We start from the raw sequence: 18,604 nt of genomic DNA, 5'->3' as shown, positions 1-18,604 counted from the left end.
GTTACAAGAAAACATCAAATGCGGAGGAACCAGCCTCGCATAACAAATGGAAACAGCAAACTTGAGGGGAAAATAAAATCATAATAAAAAAATCATCTTCAAGCTGCCAAAACCAAGCCATTGATTACACCGCGCTTGATCCATTTGCATGCAGAGAGCTTTGCTTTGGAGCCGAGATGGAAACAGAGTCTTAATATAGCTGGAGAGAAAATATCCTTCTTGCACTCTCCTAACTGCACTTTGATAGGAAGCAGCTACAGAGCAGATGGTGCCTATATATAATCACCAGACCTATTATCCCAGCCTCTTTTAGTAATTTGAAGGATGTGATAACCACAAGGAGAGCAGCAAATATTCCCCCTCCCTCCCTCCTTTCCTTCTGCTAAGAAAAATATATAATAAAAAAAAAAAGGGGAAGAGGAGGAAGCTATAATTATGGTAACAACTAAAAGAATTCCCAAATGAAGTAAATAACTATTTTGTGCACTGCTCCTTTAAACCAGAAGTCAAAAGTTAATTGAATAGCAGCATGTTACTGAGTCAGGAGAACACAGCAAGTCCCCGTGCCGTTGGGAAGGAGACTGGAGTTGCTTCGGATGAATCCAAGTCCTAGCACCCCCTTTCCTCCTTGGTGCCCTCCTGCCACTTTTCTGCAGCTGCTGTTTGATGGCCGGAGGAAAGAGGGCTCATCTGTCTTCATTTCTTTACTTGCCATATCCCAGAGTTGCACAGTTTCAAAGGATGAGCAATAGGAATGCAATTCTCTCGGGGGTTTCTCACCCCACAAGGATGCTCAGGAAAACATCACAAATCTGATTTTCCTGAGGTTGCAAGGGAAGGCTGGGGAAAGGTGGTGTTGGGAAGCTGATGTGGAGGAGCAAAAAGGGTTTTAGGGGGGACTGCATGCCTCTGCCAGCATGGACCCTTTCTCCCCTTCTGCAGCTGCCTGATGGGGAAAAGTGCCTTCTGGCAACTAGGAGCTAAGGGATGAGTTGATGAGAGCAATCCCTAGCTCCAGGCAGCTAGAGGCATTAGTCAGCAGGCAATTCATGGACACAAGTTAATAGTGGAGGGGCTGAGAAGCACCTCTGGGTACCTGGCTTCTAGATGGAGTCCCTGGCTCCATGGTGACAGTGGCTCTGGCTGTGATGCAAACTGCAGATGGGGACTCAGAGGGCAGTGGAAAAGGAAAAGCTTCCTTCAGGAGAGCAAAAAGCTCCTATGCAATGAGTAACCACAGCTTGCTGTCACCTGTGCCAGTATCAGACAGGCACCAAGGCAGCTGGTAAAATATACCTGGGTCTAGGAGGGTGCATCCATCAACAAAACATCCCGGTCAACTGACACGGGAGACTGCTGAGGGGTCTGAGAGAATTACTGGGGATGTCTGATTTTGCTCTGTAGCCCGGAAAACATCAATCAGCTGCGCTGGTGGCTTCTGCCCTGCTTCCAGGTCATAAGCATGATTCATTGGTGACAGGAATCTTAAGGACCACAGGAGAATGCACAAAACCACTGTGGCTGCTCCTTAACACCCCTCACAAAGATACCCAGGGTGCTGTAAGGAAAGCAGAGGGCGTGCTGGAGCTGCAAGCTTCAAGCTCCCCTCACCCCAACTTGCAGGTCAAGGATGGCATCCTACCCCCCACTGCCAATGGACATGCAACACACTAACGGCTGTGCAGGGCACACTGTTCCTGCCCTGAGTGCTTACAGTCAGTGACTGCACTGGTATTTCACAAGTTGAGGGGATGGGAGCATCCCTGGGTGCTGCTGGAATAGAAGATCCCGAATTATGTGGTCTCAATCCAGCCAGGAAGCTGCACAGCCATTCATCTCTGAGTAGGACGCATGAATTTAGGAGCATCTCCTCCCTGTAAGGAGATGTGTGGGTACATGTAAAGATGAAACCTTGCATATACCAGGTTTGGAGGAAGCAGTGGTGCGACCCCAGAGGATTCATGTGCAACACGCCTTCCTACAGGAAAGCCATGTGCCAACCATTGGTACCCAGTGCTCTCCCTCCTCTTCACTGTCTGCACAGACCAACATTCCCCTCTGCCTTCACTGCTTCTCTAACAATGCTAGAGTTGTCTCAAACCAGATTATACAGATTATTTCAAGTGCCCAGTAGCATCATTTGGTGTTGCAAGGGCTGCTTTAGGAGCACCCATGCCAGTCTGTACCTACCAGCAGGAAAAACCAACTGATGACATCCATCCATGCCATCCATGGTATCACATGGTGCAAGGAAGCCTCAAGGTTCCCTCCCCTCTTTCCTTTTGGGACAGCAGCAGGACCCATCCGCCTTTTGGTGACATCTTTGCTTCTGAGCATCATGGCTGACAAAGGACCACAAGATCCAGCCCGCCGCTCATGTGAAAAGCCACCCACTGCAGCATACCCGTGGGAAATGCATTTGCTTCTCTGCCTACTCGTTCTGCTTGGCAGCAGGTATCCATCACTCGCTCAGCACCCTGCCTACAGCAGGATTGGCACACAGCCCAAAAGTGCTGCCTGCTGTAGGCTGCACATATGCCCCCCATCGTCACTCACTCCCACATGAGAGCAAAGTGGGCATGGCACAGAGGACCCCATCTCTGTCTCTGTGATGTCTGATGCCTGGGGTAACATCAACTCTGCTTTGCTAACTGCAACCCCCCAGAGCCATCCGCATCCTCTCTGCCCTGCTTGGGGACCAGGTCTGGGCAGTGTGGGAGCTGGGCTGGTGATGGGATGAGCACATGTAGCTGGCCCATCAACTAAAACCATCCTGGCCAGCAGATGAGCTTGGAGAGAGTGGGCACAGTTTGCTCTGTTTTGATTTTGGACACCTCCCTTCTAACCAGAGGGCAAGGGACACAGCAAATGGAGCATCTCAACAGCAGGAAGGGCCACTGGCTATAAAACACAGCTCTGCAGTGACCACTCCAGAGCGGCAGCAGATTTTCCCCAGCAATGCTGACACCACAAAAGGCCTCCACCGCCAAACCAATGTTTGATGGTTTCCAGGCTGAGGGCAGGTGACCGTTCATCTCCCTGCCTGCAGAGCTGTGGACCGTATCTCCCAGGGACCAAGTGCTTTGAATTTATAGAGGGGACGGCAAATCTGTATCTGCTGCTCAGAGCTGGAATAGAAGATTATGGTTGGACTCTATGATCTTGAAGGTCTTTTCTAACCTAAACAATTCTATAGTTCTATATTGCCCTCACTCTCAGTCCCTTTTACTGTTGTATTTGTGCATATTCTCCATGGATTTGAGAAAATCACTGCACTCACACATTATGTTTGTACAATGACTCCGATTTTGGTTTTAAGCTACAGAATTAGCAAGATATTGTAGCAATGGGACCCTGGCAAAGTGGGTGACTCCTAGAAATGTTCTCCAATGCACAACGCTAGAGGGCATGAGTAAGACAACAAATGCCCTCATCTACCACTGCTGAAAAGCTCAAGTGCAATGAAGGCCAACAAGCTTTTCTCAGTCCCTAAGTAAAAGAGAAAAAAAGCATTAGAGGTGTTCCCACCTGGCAGGATGAGTGCAGGGTGCCAACTCTTAGTACACAGCATAGTAAACTGACGAGCAAGTTTCTGGAGGCAATTTCTGAGTACAAAGCTAATTCCCTGCCCCAGGAAGAACAGCACTTTTGTTTGCTTCGCTGTTGTAACCTTATTTAGCCTTTTGCACACCGTGTAAGTCAAACATGGGCTAAGGCCACACAATCCCCTTCAGGTATCATTGCATATCTACACAGAGGAGAGCATGGTACTTGCAAGCTGCCCATCAACCCAACACAAACCAGGGTGGTCCTGAGGGTTAAAACATCAAGTAGCCACTATCAAGCTCAGTTTGGATACTGGGTATGATGACAGGGTTGTTTCCGGTGGTAGGCAGTAAGCTGTTGCACAACAGTGTAGGGGAGGAAGAGCCAGGAAACTCACACTGCATTCATGACAAGTGGTGTCTTTTCTTGGTGTCATTTCTTCCCCCGCAATTCACTGATGACCTGGGGAAGAGCTTCCCTGCCTTGTTCATCTACTCTCTCACTAGAGAGTCCATAACTGGGGCACATGCAGGCAAAATCCAGCAAGCTACATCATGCACACACATGCCAACATACCATTTTAATGGCTGCAGACCTGCCTGTAGCGCAGTAGCTGGGATTGAACCTCCTCTGAGAAAGCGGAACACTTCCCAGGACGGTAGGGTTTCCACAAGGTGACTCTGGGCCTGCCCCACAGCCGGCAGCCTTCAGTGGGATCTACACATGAGAGTCCCTCCTTCTACAGGGTGCCCTGCTGCCACCAGCATCTCAACATTTCTTGTGGTATGGGGAATTTGATCACCAGTACAACTTGCTACTGCCACCGGAGCATGACTGAAACAAGCATTTCATGAGAGCTGGCAGGTGCCTGGGCTGGTGTGCATGGAAGGAAGTATGCTGATTTATCCCTTCTCTTCAGCTCTAGGACAGCATTAAGAGATTTGTCTTTTTCAGGACAAGGAGATTATATAGCTGAGTATTTCTCCTGCATTGCACTGCTCACTCTGCTCTTTCCTCATAGACAAACACTACCAGTCTTCTGGGAAAATTACCATGGGAAGGGTGTAGCAGGCTTCAGTACCCAGCATCTTTCTCATTTGTACAGGAGCAGGAGGCTGCTGCAGACTGGCAAGTCTAAGGACCCCTCTGTTCACTCACAGGGGAACTCAGGCAGCATAGCAACACTGAGATACCAAAGACTTTGCAACATCTCTCCTGTGTGAACACAGTTCCAATGCCTGGGACGTGAACACAGTTCCAATGCCCGGGACTTCTGCTCTGCAGGCCTTCCATAGCAAGCAAGGTCTCTGACTGTATCTATCCATCACTGACCTGTGATGCATCCCATGTCCCCTGGTACCATGTACACCACACCTCCAGGCATCGGTGCCACTCCAAGTGACCAGGGCACACACACCAGGGACACATTAGCTGCTCACTCAAACAGGACTGCAAGGCACTACTGGCCATGCACGCAGGTACCACCATTACCAGTCCAGGGACCTCCTCCTCTTTTCGGAAGGACAGACAGGAGACAGACTCCTAGACATACAAAGTGCCAATAAGACCAAGCACTGCCTGCCTTCTTCAGGGACGTCCCCCACTGGTGAACCAAACATGCCACTGCTTATGGCAGCACTACAGCCCATATAGTGTCTGGGCAGAGCTCCTGTCCCCCAGGCAGGGTGACAAATGGAGGCACTCAACCTGGCTAAAGTGCTGCCTGTGCTTGGCACTGAGCTGCCTCTTCTGGACATCTACTGGAGTAAGGAGGTCCTCACTCCTCTGCCAGAAAGAGCCTGCAACTTCTGGCTCTTAATTCAAATGTTTGGAACAAGATGCTCCTCTAGTAAAACTAAGACCTCCTGCCCCTGTGCAGAGACTTGCCCCTGGGAACCTGCTCTCAATGACAAGTTTAAGTGCCCTGGCACTACACCAGAGGTGAGAACACACGAAAGTCTCCCCATATATTTGATAAAAAGAAGCAATGCTGTTATCCCCAGGTTATATACTGGGAATAGAGCACCAAGACACTCGTCCAGATGTATGTCAGAGCCAAGAACCAAATCCTTACCTCTTTAGCTGCGGTTCAACAGGCTCACTACTGCCAACTGGCACTGCTATCACGATAACCAAACCTTGTGCTTTTCTTTCTTACACACTTTATGGTCCAAATGAGACCAGTGTCCATGCACTCCACCTTCTCAGCACTGGACAACTGTATTTAACAGCAGACCTTCCTTCTCCTCTGCACATATAACCTTCTGAGAGGGCAAAAACCACAGGGTTAAGCTATGCTGCACTTCCACTTGACCACCAAAGCCCAGCATTGCAAGCATCAGATGGTACTCGGGTGGAACCAATTACACAGAGGAAAGGAAGAAGCCGGAGCCCCCACGCACAAAGCTATTGGTCTGCAGGTTTAAAGGTAGCTGCTTTTCCCTGTCCTTTCAGAATGTGCAGGCCCCGTGTCACTGCAAAGCCATTGTGCAACCGGGCGTTTTGCAACCGCCGCCTGACTTGGCTGCAAAGCCGCCGGGCTCTGGGCTTCACCCAGTCCCACCACGCCTGGAGCAGCACTGGCCTGCTGCCCACCTGCACTCCCAACCCCACACTGAGGCTCCTTTTCTCCCAGCACACTGAAGCTTCTTTTAAAGTTGTGGCTTAAGCTGAGAAAGCAGTTATGGTGACGCAATGGATGGGAGGGAGCACACGAACTTCCATCTCTCTGGTGAGTCCATATCCTCAGATCGCTCCAGACCCAAACCCATCACTTATGGCACTGGTCCCACTCCTAGATCACCATTACTGTGGTAAATCCTTCAGAGCACTCCCAACTTGTCTTGCAAAGGCTGAAGGACTCCAGCAAAATCTCCTCAAGCCTGGCTAACACCAGCCAGCACCACTGAGAGAGAGCTGGAGATGAACAAAGCCTGAACCTGTGTCTAGGTCAAGTCAAAGCCAAGGACAGCACAAAGCAAATTACCATGTGAGCTTCAGCCATCCCTATTTAAACCTCATGCTGTAATAGTGTTGCACCTAATTATGCCACAATGCCAGAAGAAAGTACCTTGGCCAGGATCACGTTATTTCTCCATGAAAGAACTCTGACCCATTTCAGCTTGAGGAACAGGCAGTGCCTTTGTGGGGACAGGTTCAGGGAAGACTGTGCCCTGGATCAAGACCCTGCCTAGATAAACACCTCCAAGGAAGAGGGAGAATTCAAAAATAACAGCAAACCCTAAACAAACAGTAACGGTTTGAGGGCTTTGCTTTGGAATAAAAGATTAATAGATGTATTGATCGACCCAAGGGGCTGGGACAAAGGCTGACAGCCATGTTTATTTTTTAGCATCTGTGGACTTACTGTGCTTGTGTCCAAGCAAATATTGCATTAAGGGAAGCTTATGAGCTAACACATGAAATGCAGTTGGATCATCTCTAGCTCAAACCGCAGGTTGTCTGAATACGCTGCCACCAAAGTACATTAGCAGCAGTTAAAACAGCTTAACATTTAGGACTAGACTGGACTGAAGACGTGTTCAGATAGCTCTGCAAAGCTATACACGTTGAATTTCTATACACAGAAATACACGTTGACCCGGCTGCAATGCTCAGAGAAAAGTTTCCCTGAATAAACTCTACAAACCTTGCATCTCACAGACAACATGAATGAGTTGCCCTGACACCACAAAAAGCATCTACTGCTGGATGCTAGGAAGGACCAGACCGTGCAAGGCCTGCCATGCTGGGACTTATGGCAGTGGATGCTGCAGCAAAGCGAGGCCTGCATGCTGCGACTTATGGCAGTGGATGCTGCAGCAAAACAAGCAGCAGAGATGTGGAGAGGTGCAGTATTCTAGCAAGCAGCAGTGATGTGGAGAGGTGCAGTATTCCAGCAAAAGACCAGGGTAAAGGACAGGGCTGCTGCCAGACCCACAGCTGCTCCCATCCCAGCACTGTGCTGCTGTGCACACCTTATTCTGGTGTGGGGAATTTAGGGAAAACCTCAGCAGTGCAGCAGCTCAGGCACTGCTGAATAATTTGGCTGTTGCCTGGGTTTCATCACCTTGTGCTAATGCTTGGGGTCCCCGCTGGACAAGAAGCGGGTCTCAGAGCAAAAAGGCTGGAAGAAACACCAAGGGGTTTTTGGAAAGCGTTCTTCAAGACGTAGCACATCTTGCAGAGCTCCAGCCACTGCCAATGATTAACCTGCTGCACCCGTCGGACCTCCCCACTTCCAGATCTCAGTGTGAGGAACCAGATCCCTACAGAAGCCATGATCTCTTCCACTGCCTCCATGGTGTGCAAAGCCTCTGAACTGCCAGGCATGCAAAAATCACAAGGAATAACCACCCCCCCCAATAATCCCTAGTGAGGCTTAACAGGCCAATTGCAAATACATTCACTGTTCTTCTCACCCCGCCTCCTTGTTAAGCCTTTCCCATACAGCTTGGTCACTCTGAAACAGCTTTCCTCTGCAGTGCAGGGACCCAGCTCTTGGAGAAGCTGATCATCCCCAAGGCAGCAGGAACTGGGGCTTCACAGACAGGGGCTAGGATCGGTGTGATAGTCAGAATTAGTGGAGATGCTGAGACGCTTCTGCTAAATCCCTATTTGGCAAAGCAAGCAGAGACCAGGGTGCTACAGCAATAGACCCAGAGCAGTGTTTCATATCACTGTTGACTTGAAACACCACCTAAAAAAAAGCGCTTATTACAAGAAATGGAAAACCCCAGAAGCCGTAAGTGACCATTTTAAAGCTTTTAGCTATTTAATTGTGGCTTTCCACACGCTGATAGAGAAGCCAGTGCCCTCACCGCAAGAAGCCTCACCTCCCTGAAGTACTCTCTGCAACCCTTGAATCTAGGGAGATGTCAAGCATCTTAGAGGGAGACCTTCTGAATGCCCCAAAGCGAAGGAGGACATCCAGCCTTGCAGGCGGAATAGTGACAGTAACCCAAGGCGACAAGAAGGCGGGCATGACAGCCCTCCACACAGGGAGCAGGTGGGCAGAGGAGCTCCTGAGCGCTGCTGAGAAGATGCTCTGTCCTCCTCTCCAAAAGATGGCTTGGAGGAATCAATGGCTGCTTTAAAAGACAGTTATAGCTGCACTACAACTTCACTCAAACCCAGTGATCTCCAGTCACAGTGCTCTTCATCATCTCTGAGTGCCAAAGCCTTGGGCTAGGCTCCGCACCCTCCACCTCCCACAAAAGCCTGGGTTTCTTCCACAGGGGCAGAGTTACCCATCATCTCCCAGGAAAACACTGAGGACTGCATGTCTAAAGCCCCTGATCACCATGAGCTTCACACCTCCATGTGCTGCAGATACAAGGGAACATTTTCAGATGTGCCCTGAAAATCACAGGTTCCAGCCCTGCTTCCAAAAATGATGCCTGCATTTCAGGACACCAACCCCATTTCCTCCCAATAAATCCTCAGGCCACTTTTGGACTCAAGCCTGCCAGCTCACTTTTGGACATGAAGCATCACATCCCTGCTTGCTTTAGGAACTCTTGAAACATGAACTGAAAATCTTCATGGAGCTAAATGAAATAGAAGGGCCTCCCTTCGATAACACACATTTTTTGCTCTCACAGGTTGGCTGGTTTTCCCTCCTCTCCATCTGCCAGGTCTTTAGAACCCCGCAGGACTAGAAGGAAAAAAAAAAAGGCAGGCAAGAAATAAAAAGCAGGGGAAAGAAAAATAAAAAGGAGTTTTCTATGGTCCAGATGAACCTAGCCCCTCTGCTAACCATGTCAAAACAGTGTTTTCTAGTGCGATGGGGGGACACTGCTGTGAAGAATGGCCCTGGGTGACCATCCCCAGAGCTTCCCGCAGGTACTTACTGGTGCTTGTGCTAGTGCCGATGGTGTTGATGGTTGTGGGGACGGAGGAGGAGGAGTAGAGGGGCAGATGGCCGTTCTCGCACGCCAGGTTTTTGTCCTGCCAGCTGGAAGCGCTGACGCTTATGCCCGAGTCTCGAGAGTTTTGCCATCCATTGAGTTTGTCATCGGAGTTTTGTCTTTGGTGATAGTAGTGCGTCTGCCCGTAGTCCACCGAATCCGACCGACCTCTGTTCTGGCTGCCGAAGCCGCCCGATGTGCGGTCCTCCAGGTGGTTGAGCCACATGGCCAGGGCACTCCTGTCCTCTAAGGAAGTGGCAGGGTGTATCAAGGCGTAGGACAGCAGCTGCCGGCTCTCCTCGATGTGCTGGTTGTGTTCAATCGAGTGGGCCAGGATTTTAGGCAAGAGTTTCATGTATTCGACTTTTGCCTCGATGTTGCCGGGCTTCAGTAAAGGCAGGTGGGTTAACAACAGGGAAATCACTTTATCCTTGGATTCCTGTTGCCATTGGTTAATAATTCCTGTTGAACGAATAGAAAGGAGAAAAAAAAAAGAAGGGCACTGAGAAATGGGCAAACAGAGCTAATACAAGAAATAGATAGACCCTGGCAGGGTAAATATGACACACCAAAGAGATGCCTGCATGTGTGATGCCACTGTGCGAGCATTTCCCAGGCATTGGGGGTCATCACTCTCTGAAAACCAAGGTGTGCTGAACTGGGCACTGAGGATTATCAGATGCTCCTGAAAATCACTAAGAAAGATTAATTACACCCATCACTACTGCCACATAGCTTCACTGCTGTTGTCTTAATGTTAACCAGAGTCATGATTAGGCCCAAATTGTCTGTATTATTGCAGATTACACAAAATACTACACAAAAGTACTTCATGGATAAACCTAACATTTTAAAAGCACTGGTTGGAAAATAGAAAAGGTTCAAATGAGCTAAGACAGGTAAGATCACAGAGCACGAAGGGAAGAAGCATCCCAGCAGGAGGGCAATAACCAAACCAGGGTGTTGGCCCATCCGCCAGCCTGGTATGATAAGCTACCCTAGAGGTATTGAGAAAAGGGCTCAGCTGAAACAGCTACAGACCTATTGTTCCTTTGTTAGCTCACAGCAGATAGGAGAGGTTTTAGAAGACCAGAAAAAAAGCAAACATAGGGTTTAGCTTTACAAAACACACAAAAGAAAAAGTCAAGTCACTTAACTCGAACTCCTGGAAAACTGATGGAACAAATAATGAAACAACCTATTTGTACGCACTTAGAAGTTAACAAGATGATAAGTGACTGTCGACACCGATTTGTCAAGAACAATTTAATTTCCTTCTGCGACAGAGTAACTGGCCTGTGAATAGCTGGAGAAGCAGTCAGCACCATATATCTTGATATTCATTAGGTGCTGCCGCACATGGCTTCCTCAGCAGCACACCAGAGAAACATGCTCAGGCAAAACCACTCTAATGTGGGCACACAACTCATCAGAAAACCATATGGAGAGAGTCATTACTGGTGATTCACCGTCAGACTGGGAGGATGTGCTAAGCAAGAAGACTTGTCCTGGCCATGACACTACCCAGGATGTCACTGGTGATATGGATGATGTGATAAATGTGTTCAACATGCAGGTATCATGCTAGGAGAAATGAAAACACTCCAGGAAACTGGATTAGAAGTCAAACAATCTTGAGACATGGAGAAGTCAGAAAAAACAGCTGCATTAAATAGGTGGAAATATCCGCATGCAGGTGGGAATAAATTGCTGTGCAGTACCAGGAAGGGAAGAGGCTGGGGTCAGGAAGCATCACAGGCTCAGCATCAGTCAAAAAGCCATGTTGCACATAAAAACTGCAGCCGCCAGCCTGTCATCTGTCTGAGAAGTGAAGACCAGCATAGGCAAGCCACTCTCCACATCCCCTGGGGACTGCAGTAACAGGCTTGAATTTCAGCACAGGTGAATAAGGTTGGACATGAACTATCCTCTACTGGTAGGACTAGTGATGCACAGGGAGAGACTGCCTTACAGATGCTGTGAAATCTCCATCACTGGATGTTTTTCTGACCATATTATACAAACACCAACCAAGGACAGCTCAGGATGTACCCAGACCACCCAACTGACGCTTCCCAGCCCCAGGTCAGTCTCTCCTCCAGTGTTTACCAAACCCCTCTATGAAGCCTTCAAACTTCCTGTCCCCGTAGCAGGCTGTGCCTAAGACTGCTGCAGCTACACCATCTGGTGAAAAAAGACTTCTTTCTGTTTGTTTTAAACCTACTGCCCAAAACTTCACCAAGCGAAATGCGCTGATTTCTCATGTGATTAAAATAACCACCCAAACTTTATGTTCTCCCTCCCCATCTGCTGTCTCCTATCCATACTGTAGATGAAACTGCTCTAAAATACTGACTATCCCTATATTCTTCCTGTGCTAGGCTAACCAAACCCACACCAGTAAAATGAAGATCTGGATGTTCATCTGTAGGATCACCCATTAAGTTTGCTCTTGAGCACACCCATGCTGCTGTCCAGCAGCTAACCCAACGAACCCTTCCATCTCCCCATGACCCAGAAGAGGGCCATTACTGTAGGGCCTTTTCCCAATTAGCCTGAGCCATGCATGTCGGTTCCCTGACAACTGCAGTGGTGAGCAACACCCACCCCCCAGCTTTGCCTTCCCAGTCTCAAGGCATGCAACCATTTAAAGAGGAAGCCACTAGATGGCTTGCTGGAAACGCTGACGACTCTCGCTGGAACTTTCTGCAGTGGTATTTACTTCTACACAGACCCACCCCTCCTGCTGAACCACTTCCTGATGCGGCTGATGGTGTGCCCAAGCCATCTCGTGGCACTGTGCTGAGAGGTGCAAGGGACACGGCGTGGCACAGCTTTGGTGAAGAAGTGTAAGTGAGTTTTGGTCTCTGGGTGTGCTCCTGTGCCCATGGGGATGCTGGGAGATTGTTTGGGAGCTAACGAAAAAGAGATTTGGAAAAGCAACGCTCAACCTAACTGAAGCATATATGAGTGTAGTGGGACTCAAGGTGCACTAGAGCATCTCCATATTTTCCATATGTAGATGTAACTGCTACAGGCAAAGCTACCTGTTGTGCTTAATCTGATTTCTTTGTCCTTCTCTCTTCCCCCACTTGCAGCCAGCTGCCCAGAGGGTTGAAAACCTGTCTTATCTTCTCCTCTCCTCCTTCAGAGGGATGTCACCCATTCCCCTACCATCCTCACACTGGGGAGATTCAGCAGCACTTGCAGGCTGGCACAGCCAAAGCCCAGCCTGGCACAGGCTCTGCCGAGAGGCTGTGGGATTTTGCAGCAGCTTGGATAAACTGAGAAATCGAAAGATCATTAAAAAAAGGCACGCAATGCACTCTGTAAGAAATTGGTGCCACTTGCTCATAGGAACTAGGTAGCAAAATACATGCATTAAAAGTAGAGCCTGGTGCAAACTGGGTGCAAGGATATAGGAGGAGGGCGGGGGAGGTAGGTGGCCATGGCTGGACTCCTCTTCCTTACATGGGGGAGAGCTGAGCATGAAGGTCAGCACTGGAGAAACACAGGACAGTGCCAGAGCCACTTCTTGAGAAACTTACCTCAGACCTCCAAGAGATCTGGGGAGTTGAAATCACAACCCCAAAAGATGGAACACTGATCTGAAAGGCTGTGCCTCACAAGGGGCAGGGTGCCCTTCCCTGCCCCAGCCTCAGCAGGAGCCGCTCTCCTCCTCAGCCACCAGCAGGATGTGCACAATTAAGCAAAACCAGAAAATAATTAGATCTGAAAGACATTTGGCTCTCTCTGAGATAGGGTGGAAGGTCACGTTTAATCCTATATGCCAGCAAATAGAGAGATCTAGAGAGGGTGGCACGGGATGAAGAAAGCTGGAGCTGTGTGTGGGCAGAGGGAGAGGGGCTGGTGACCCCCTCAAAGCCCCTCTCCACCCTATCCCAGATCACAGGAACCTCCCGTCAGCTCCCTACCTGCTGCCATGCACTCCCAAACACCTGGAGTGTTTTTTTTTGCCACAACAAGCTCCCCAGGGTCAGCTGTGGTTAGGATGTGTCCCAGTTCTGGGCTCGCCTGTCCCAGGGCTCCGGCATGCTACCTGCAGTGGTTTACAGGGTCACAGACACTAATCACATTACAGACTCGTTAGTTCCCCTGGGTGCTGTTTCAAGGATGCCTGATACTGTCCATCACAAGGCTTTCGCTGCTCTAAGGGCAGGCAAGACTATTGATACCTGTTACTGACTACTGAAATCTGAGCACAGAGAAAGCCCCAAAGTTAGAAACTCCATCATGCTGGTTTTAAACTCCCTAAAATCCTTGTCCTGCCTCTTTCTGCCATTGCATCAACACCTCCTTTAGGAGATGAACTGAAATAACAACTGACCATGAGCACCCTAAGGATCCAGCTTCCATCCCAGCCCTACGACACCTTCTAATGGGAAAGGATGGGAGCTGCCAGTGCCCCTGAAGCAGAAAAACTCCGTTTTAATTGAGGGTCTCTTTCTCTTGGGTAAGAGAATGAATGAAGGTGGGATGTGAAACTACCTTCTAATGTAGGATTACTTAACCAATACAATTTTGCTGCTATACAGCACAGCTGATGCATGTGCAGAGTGCCTGTGTATAAATACAGCACCAAATATAGCTGGGTCCTGCTTCCAAGGCTGAAACCTGTGCTGTGCTATGAATAGGTCCAATACTATCCCTAAACATGAGGCTTTCTGGTTTGAGAAAGAGGAGATATCTGTCAATTTAATGAGTACTTATCGGATTCCTCTGTCACAAATCTTAATCACTTCTGGATCCCTGCAAACTGTTAACTGCCCCCATGTCCACTAGTGACGGACCCACCTCTAGCACTGCACTGCATAAAGGAACTTTTTCTTTTTATTTTGAACCTGCCTCCTGACAGACGACTGGATTATTTCAACTGCCAGCGAGGCACATGATGCTCCCAAAGCTGTTAATGATGTACTGGGAACAGTCACAGTTTCCCAAAGGTAAAGCCAACCTGCATGGAAAAGACAGGGATATATGCAGTCCCTGCGGATGCCTGCAAAAACCAACTCAGGCAGCACACCGGTGCCTGCACTCAGAGACCTCAAAGTACCTGACTGCCTAATTTTTCCTTCTATTTTTGATTTTTTGCAAAAAAGACCTTTGGCCCCCACTTCAAGAACACCAACCCTGCCAGGAGGGACAGCTGAGAGGAGCTGTCAGCACAGGCATATGAAAGCCTGCCTCTCACCAGATGAGATGTCTCCAAGGAACAACGACAATACGGGATCCCCCTCAAATGCTTAAAAAGATCCTAAAAAAACCCAACCCCAAACAAGATAAACCTTTTTATTTTGAAAGCAGGAATTGGGTTATCCTCCTGTTGTCATGTATGACTTGTCTCATTTCAGAAGTGAAGCAGACAAATATGCTACTGGGGTTTTGATGAAGCGGGTGAGATGAATGATGTGTAGTTTACAAACCAGACAGCAGCTTATCATGTGTAACAAGGACAACAATTAAAGACTGGGAGTGTTTTAAAAACTGCCCAAGGATTTTCTGAAAGACAGAGGACATTCAAACAGCAGGCCTGATATCACTGCTCCACAATTGCAAGTCAATGTATTTAAGGGCTCCAGTTGTCAGTAAACTGCTCTTAAATTACTATTTATTATGCCCTTGTTTCAGTTTAACAACATCTTCCACAAAAAGTTATCAATAGCCATTCAGATAATGACTAAGAGTTAGATGTGCACATCTGATGGGCGCCCACCAAGCAGAGCACGTTTGCAGCAGGGCTGAATGGACCAGCAATCTCAGATATACCTGGGGATAAAAGTTAGGAGTTTGTACCAAAAATTTAGGCTGGGATCCCTGATCTTTAAAGTGACAAGCTACAGCATTAGGGATTGGAGAGAGGAACTAGGTACTCCTGGATGGCAACCAAGCCCTCCTAGGGATGGGCAACATTGACATTTTCATGTCTTGGATGGCCAACAGCAAACCAGAAATCCAACACGTGCTTAGGCAGCTTGCAACTGCTTCAAGCAAGCCTGAAATTGGTAGCCCTGGTGCAAGTGATGGCTATTTCTGGGTTTGCAGGATGGTTTTGCAGGAGGCCTTCCTCAGCAGCTCCCAGAAGAGGTTCCCATTGTTTGCCACTTCCCCAGTTACCAATGCAGCACCAGCTCTGGGCAATGGGCAAAACTACGTGGAGGTGCCCACTTTTTCATCAGAGAGAGGAAAATCAGTGCCCAGACTCCTCTTGCTGCACAAAGACCCGGCTACACCTCACTACCCACCAGCTCCTCCATACGTGCACGCAAGATGTTACACTTCCAGCAAAATCTGCAGTAACTGAGGTCATGGCCAGGGTCAGCCCTGGTATCTAACACCTATTACAGCTGCATGAGTGTCTTCAGCAGAGCAAAAGGGGTCAGGAAACTTGAGCCTGCATGAGCGCAGCCCAACAGCCTCTGTTTGGCCAAAATGTCAACTCCCAGTGAATGACCAGCAAGAGACAAACCTCAACAGTTCACCTACTGGCTATTTGTTCCAGTGTCTCCCAAGCACTTCAGTCTGCCTTCATTTCCAGTTGAATTTATCTGGTTTAAGCTTGAATTTATCTGGCTTCAACTTCCAGATAATTTCCAGCCTGAACTAAAAAGTTCCTTGATGTCCTGCTTTTTCTCACATCAGGTACTCAAGACTCAACACTCAAGTCACCTTCCACTCATGTTTCTGGTAAGCTCAGCTAAAGCTAAATATCCTGTCTTCAACAGGTTCTGGCTCTATGCTCATTAATCTTGGTCCAATTGCAATGCTTCTGCTGACTCTATGACTTCCCGTACCCATGTAAATCGGGTCTTTCCTGGCTTGGTGAAAAGCCTAAGTGGGGCGGAGAGACCATACCCCATCTCACACAGGATGGTTTGCAGCGAAGTTAAAGCAGAGGAGCGAAAAACAGACTTCAACCTGAAGTTGACCTGTTACCAAAAAAGGGCAGGCTGCTATCAGTCCCAGCCTCCTGCAACAGGATTTACTGGTCTGTGAGACGGTCCAGCTCCACACCACCCATCACACGAGTCTTCTCCTTACACTGCTGTGGATACAAACCTGTCCTGGCTCCTGCTTGAGGCAGCTTGACTGAAGGTGAGCTACAGCTTGTTTCCAGATGAAGGGATTTAAATTATTATTTGCAGTAATTAGCACCTGCACGCCAACCCATTCAAAATACTTTGGGCAAATTTACATCATTCTCTTCCTCCGACTCACTTGAAAGACCAACATTAAAGAAAACAAAGTGAGAACCCTGTGGAAACCCTCTCTGTACCTCATCCAGAGCACGTCAATACCCTCGCTGTTAAACCTGGCAGCCTTCTCCCTGTGAGAGGTCAAATAGTAAGAATTTCAGCATGTGCCTTTTCATTATTGCAACTAATGCTAATTATAAGAAAAAAATCCCAACAACAAAGGTTATTGCCACTTGTGTAAGACAAGAGATGCAAGTTGACACTGAAATGCTGGTGAACTTGAACCCTGCTCCTTGTCTCACCAAAATCAAAGTAAATCTGTGGCTAACACAGGCAAGCAGACACCAGTGATGTTTCTACGCACATCTGCAGCCGAGAGGCTGCAGCACAGTGTGTAAATGCTGCCAACCTCCCCCTGCTACATTCAAACAGGTTTGAATTTATGTCTGCGCTAGAGCTGACCTCAGCGCGGAGCAGAAGGACCTAATCCTATACATCTGAAGGCAACGGGAGCCATGCCAGACAGCATTGTGCCTGCGCGATTTGGCACCCATGGCTTCCTGGCACCTCCTGTGTCTCTGTGCTGCAGTAGCCAGGAGAGGACAGCTCTGCATCCCAAGGACCGCTTCTTCCCAGGTCCCCAAAACCACTCGCCCCAGCAGATAACATGGGATTTGACAGAGGAAAAGCCAAGAAAAACTTGAAGCTGGCTTTCTGCTTTTTCTCCTTCCCACACAGGTCTAACAGCCTGATGTGGGGAGAAATTTAGTGACTAGTGGCAAAGCTCTTTTCCTTTAACAAGCCTTGTCTAAGAGCTGGGAACAGCCAGAAGGTCTGCAATCACGCCCTGGACATGAGGGGGGCTTGGGGACTGCTATTTATGGCAATCGGGGCTCTGCACTTTCCTACCTGGAACACTCACCCCAACAGCTGTGAACCTCTAGGTCCAAGCTGGCTGCATGGCTCAGTGCTACCCCAGCATCTTTGGTCTACCATGAGATATAAAAATGCAAACACTGAATTCCCCCTTTCCCTAGCTGGTTGGTTTCTACATAGATTTAAGTGCAGATGTCCTCTTCGAAGGACAGAAGGACCTTTTGTTCATCAGCACCCATAAGCAGAGACAGACAAACGGCAATCTGTGCCTTGTATCATTCAAGGCACATGCATGATCTCTCATCTCCAGCACCCATGACCCATCTTGCACCCTGGCCCCATGACAGTGCCAAGGAGCACCAGCACACGACGGAAAATTTGCCAGTGCTGTGATGCAACCTGTCAGTTCACATGGTGCTGGCTCTCCTCCGTGTTTCCAGCAGCTACATCACATTCTAAGAGGCTAAAAATACATTAAGTACTTTCCTGATGTTTCTTTTCCACTCCAGAGGCTACTGCAGAGCTCTGAGCAGGTGGGGAGGTGAGCAGACCAGTGTGGATGCAGGAAAGAGATGCCATAAAAATGAAGCTACATGCCCAGCATTTCCCACAAAAGGAGGTGGTCAGGGAAAGCCCTGCTGCAGGCAATACCAGTTCCTTGGAAAAGCAAAGGTGAGAGTCATACAGCTATCAAAAGCAAAGTGTTTCTGATTACACTGCAGGATTCAGCACTGACAGGAGCACAGAGGACTTCACAAATGAGCATCTTCTTCATCTTTAATGACCGAGATTAAGTAGCTCCATGTAAATTAACTACACAATATCCCTTTGACTCGTTAAATTTCACAGTGTGAATTTAACCTCTGAAGATAATTCTGGCTCAAAGACGCAACCTTCTTGCAACTGCCCCCAGCATCCCTGCATGCAATGGACAAGTTCTTCAATACCCATTGCCAAGGCAGCCAGGACAGGTTTTCTGGCACAGCTGGGTTGATTGAGGCACATTAGCCATCTTAGGCTTTATTTTCCGTGATTCACAGAGGGTGTATACCTGCTGGG

The 18,604-nt window shown here is 48.5% G+C and overlaps 1 protein-coding gene across 4 annotated transcripts in view; it reads right to left on the bottom strand.

Moving 5' to 3' along the window:
* The window catches only part of SAMD4A (sterile alpha motif domain containing 4A), a 101,175-nt gene that overhangs the window by 29,713 nt on the left and 52,858 nt on the right, over positions 1 to 18,604 (bottom strand). For all 4 annotated transcript variants that reach the window (XM_061355849.1, XM_061355858.1, XM_061355835.1 and 1 more), the window contains exon 3: positions 9,399 to 9,917. In XM_061355849.1, the coding sequence (XP_061211833.1) occupies positions 9,399 to 9,917 (519 nt within the window). The remainder of the gene's footprint in view (positions 1 to 9,398; positions 9,918 to 18,604) is intronic.

This window comes from Neopsephotus bourkii, unplaced genomic scaffold (genome assembly GCF_033783945.1).
Source record: "Neopsephotus bourkii isolate Nb327-2 ecotype Australia unplaced genomic scaffold, CSIRO-AGI_Nbou_v1 NB_95, whole genome shotgun sequence".
NCBI classification, from domain to species: domain Eukaryota; kingdom Metazoa; phylum Chordata; class Aves; order Psittaciformes; family Psittacidae; genus Neopsephotus; species Neopsephotus bourkii.
The sequence above is the reverse complement of the archived record's forward strand: the minus strand, read 5'-3'. Positions and strand labels throughout refer to the sequence as shown.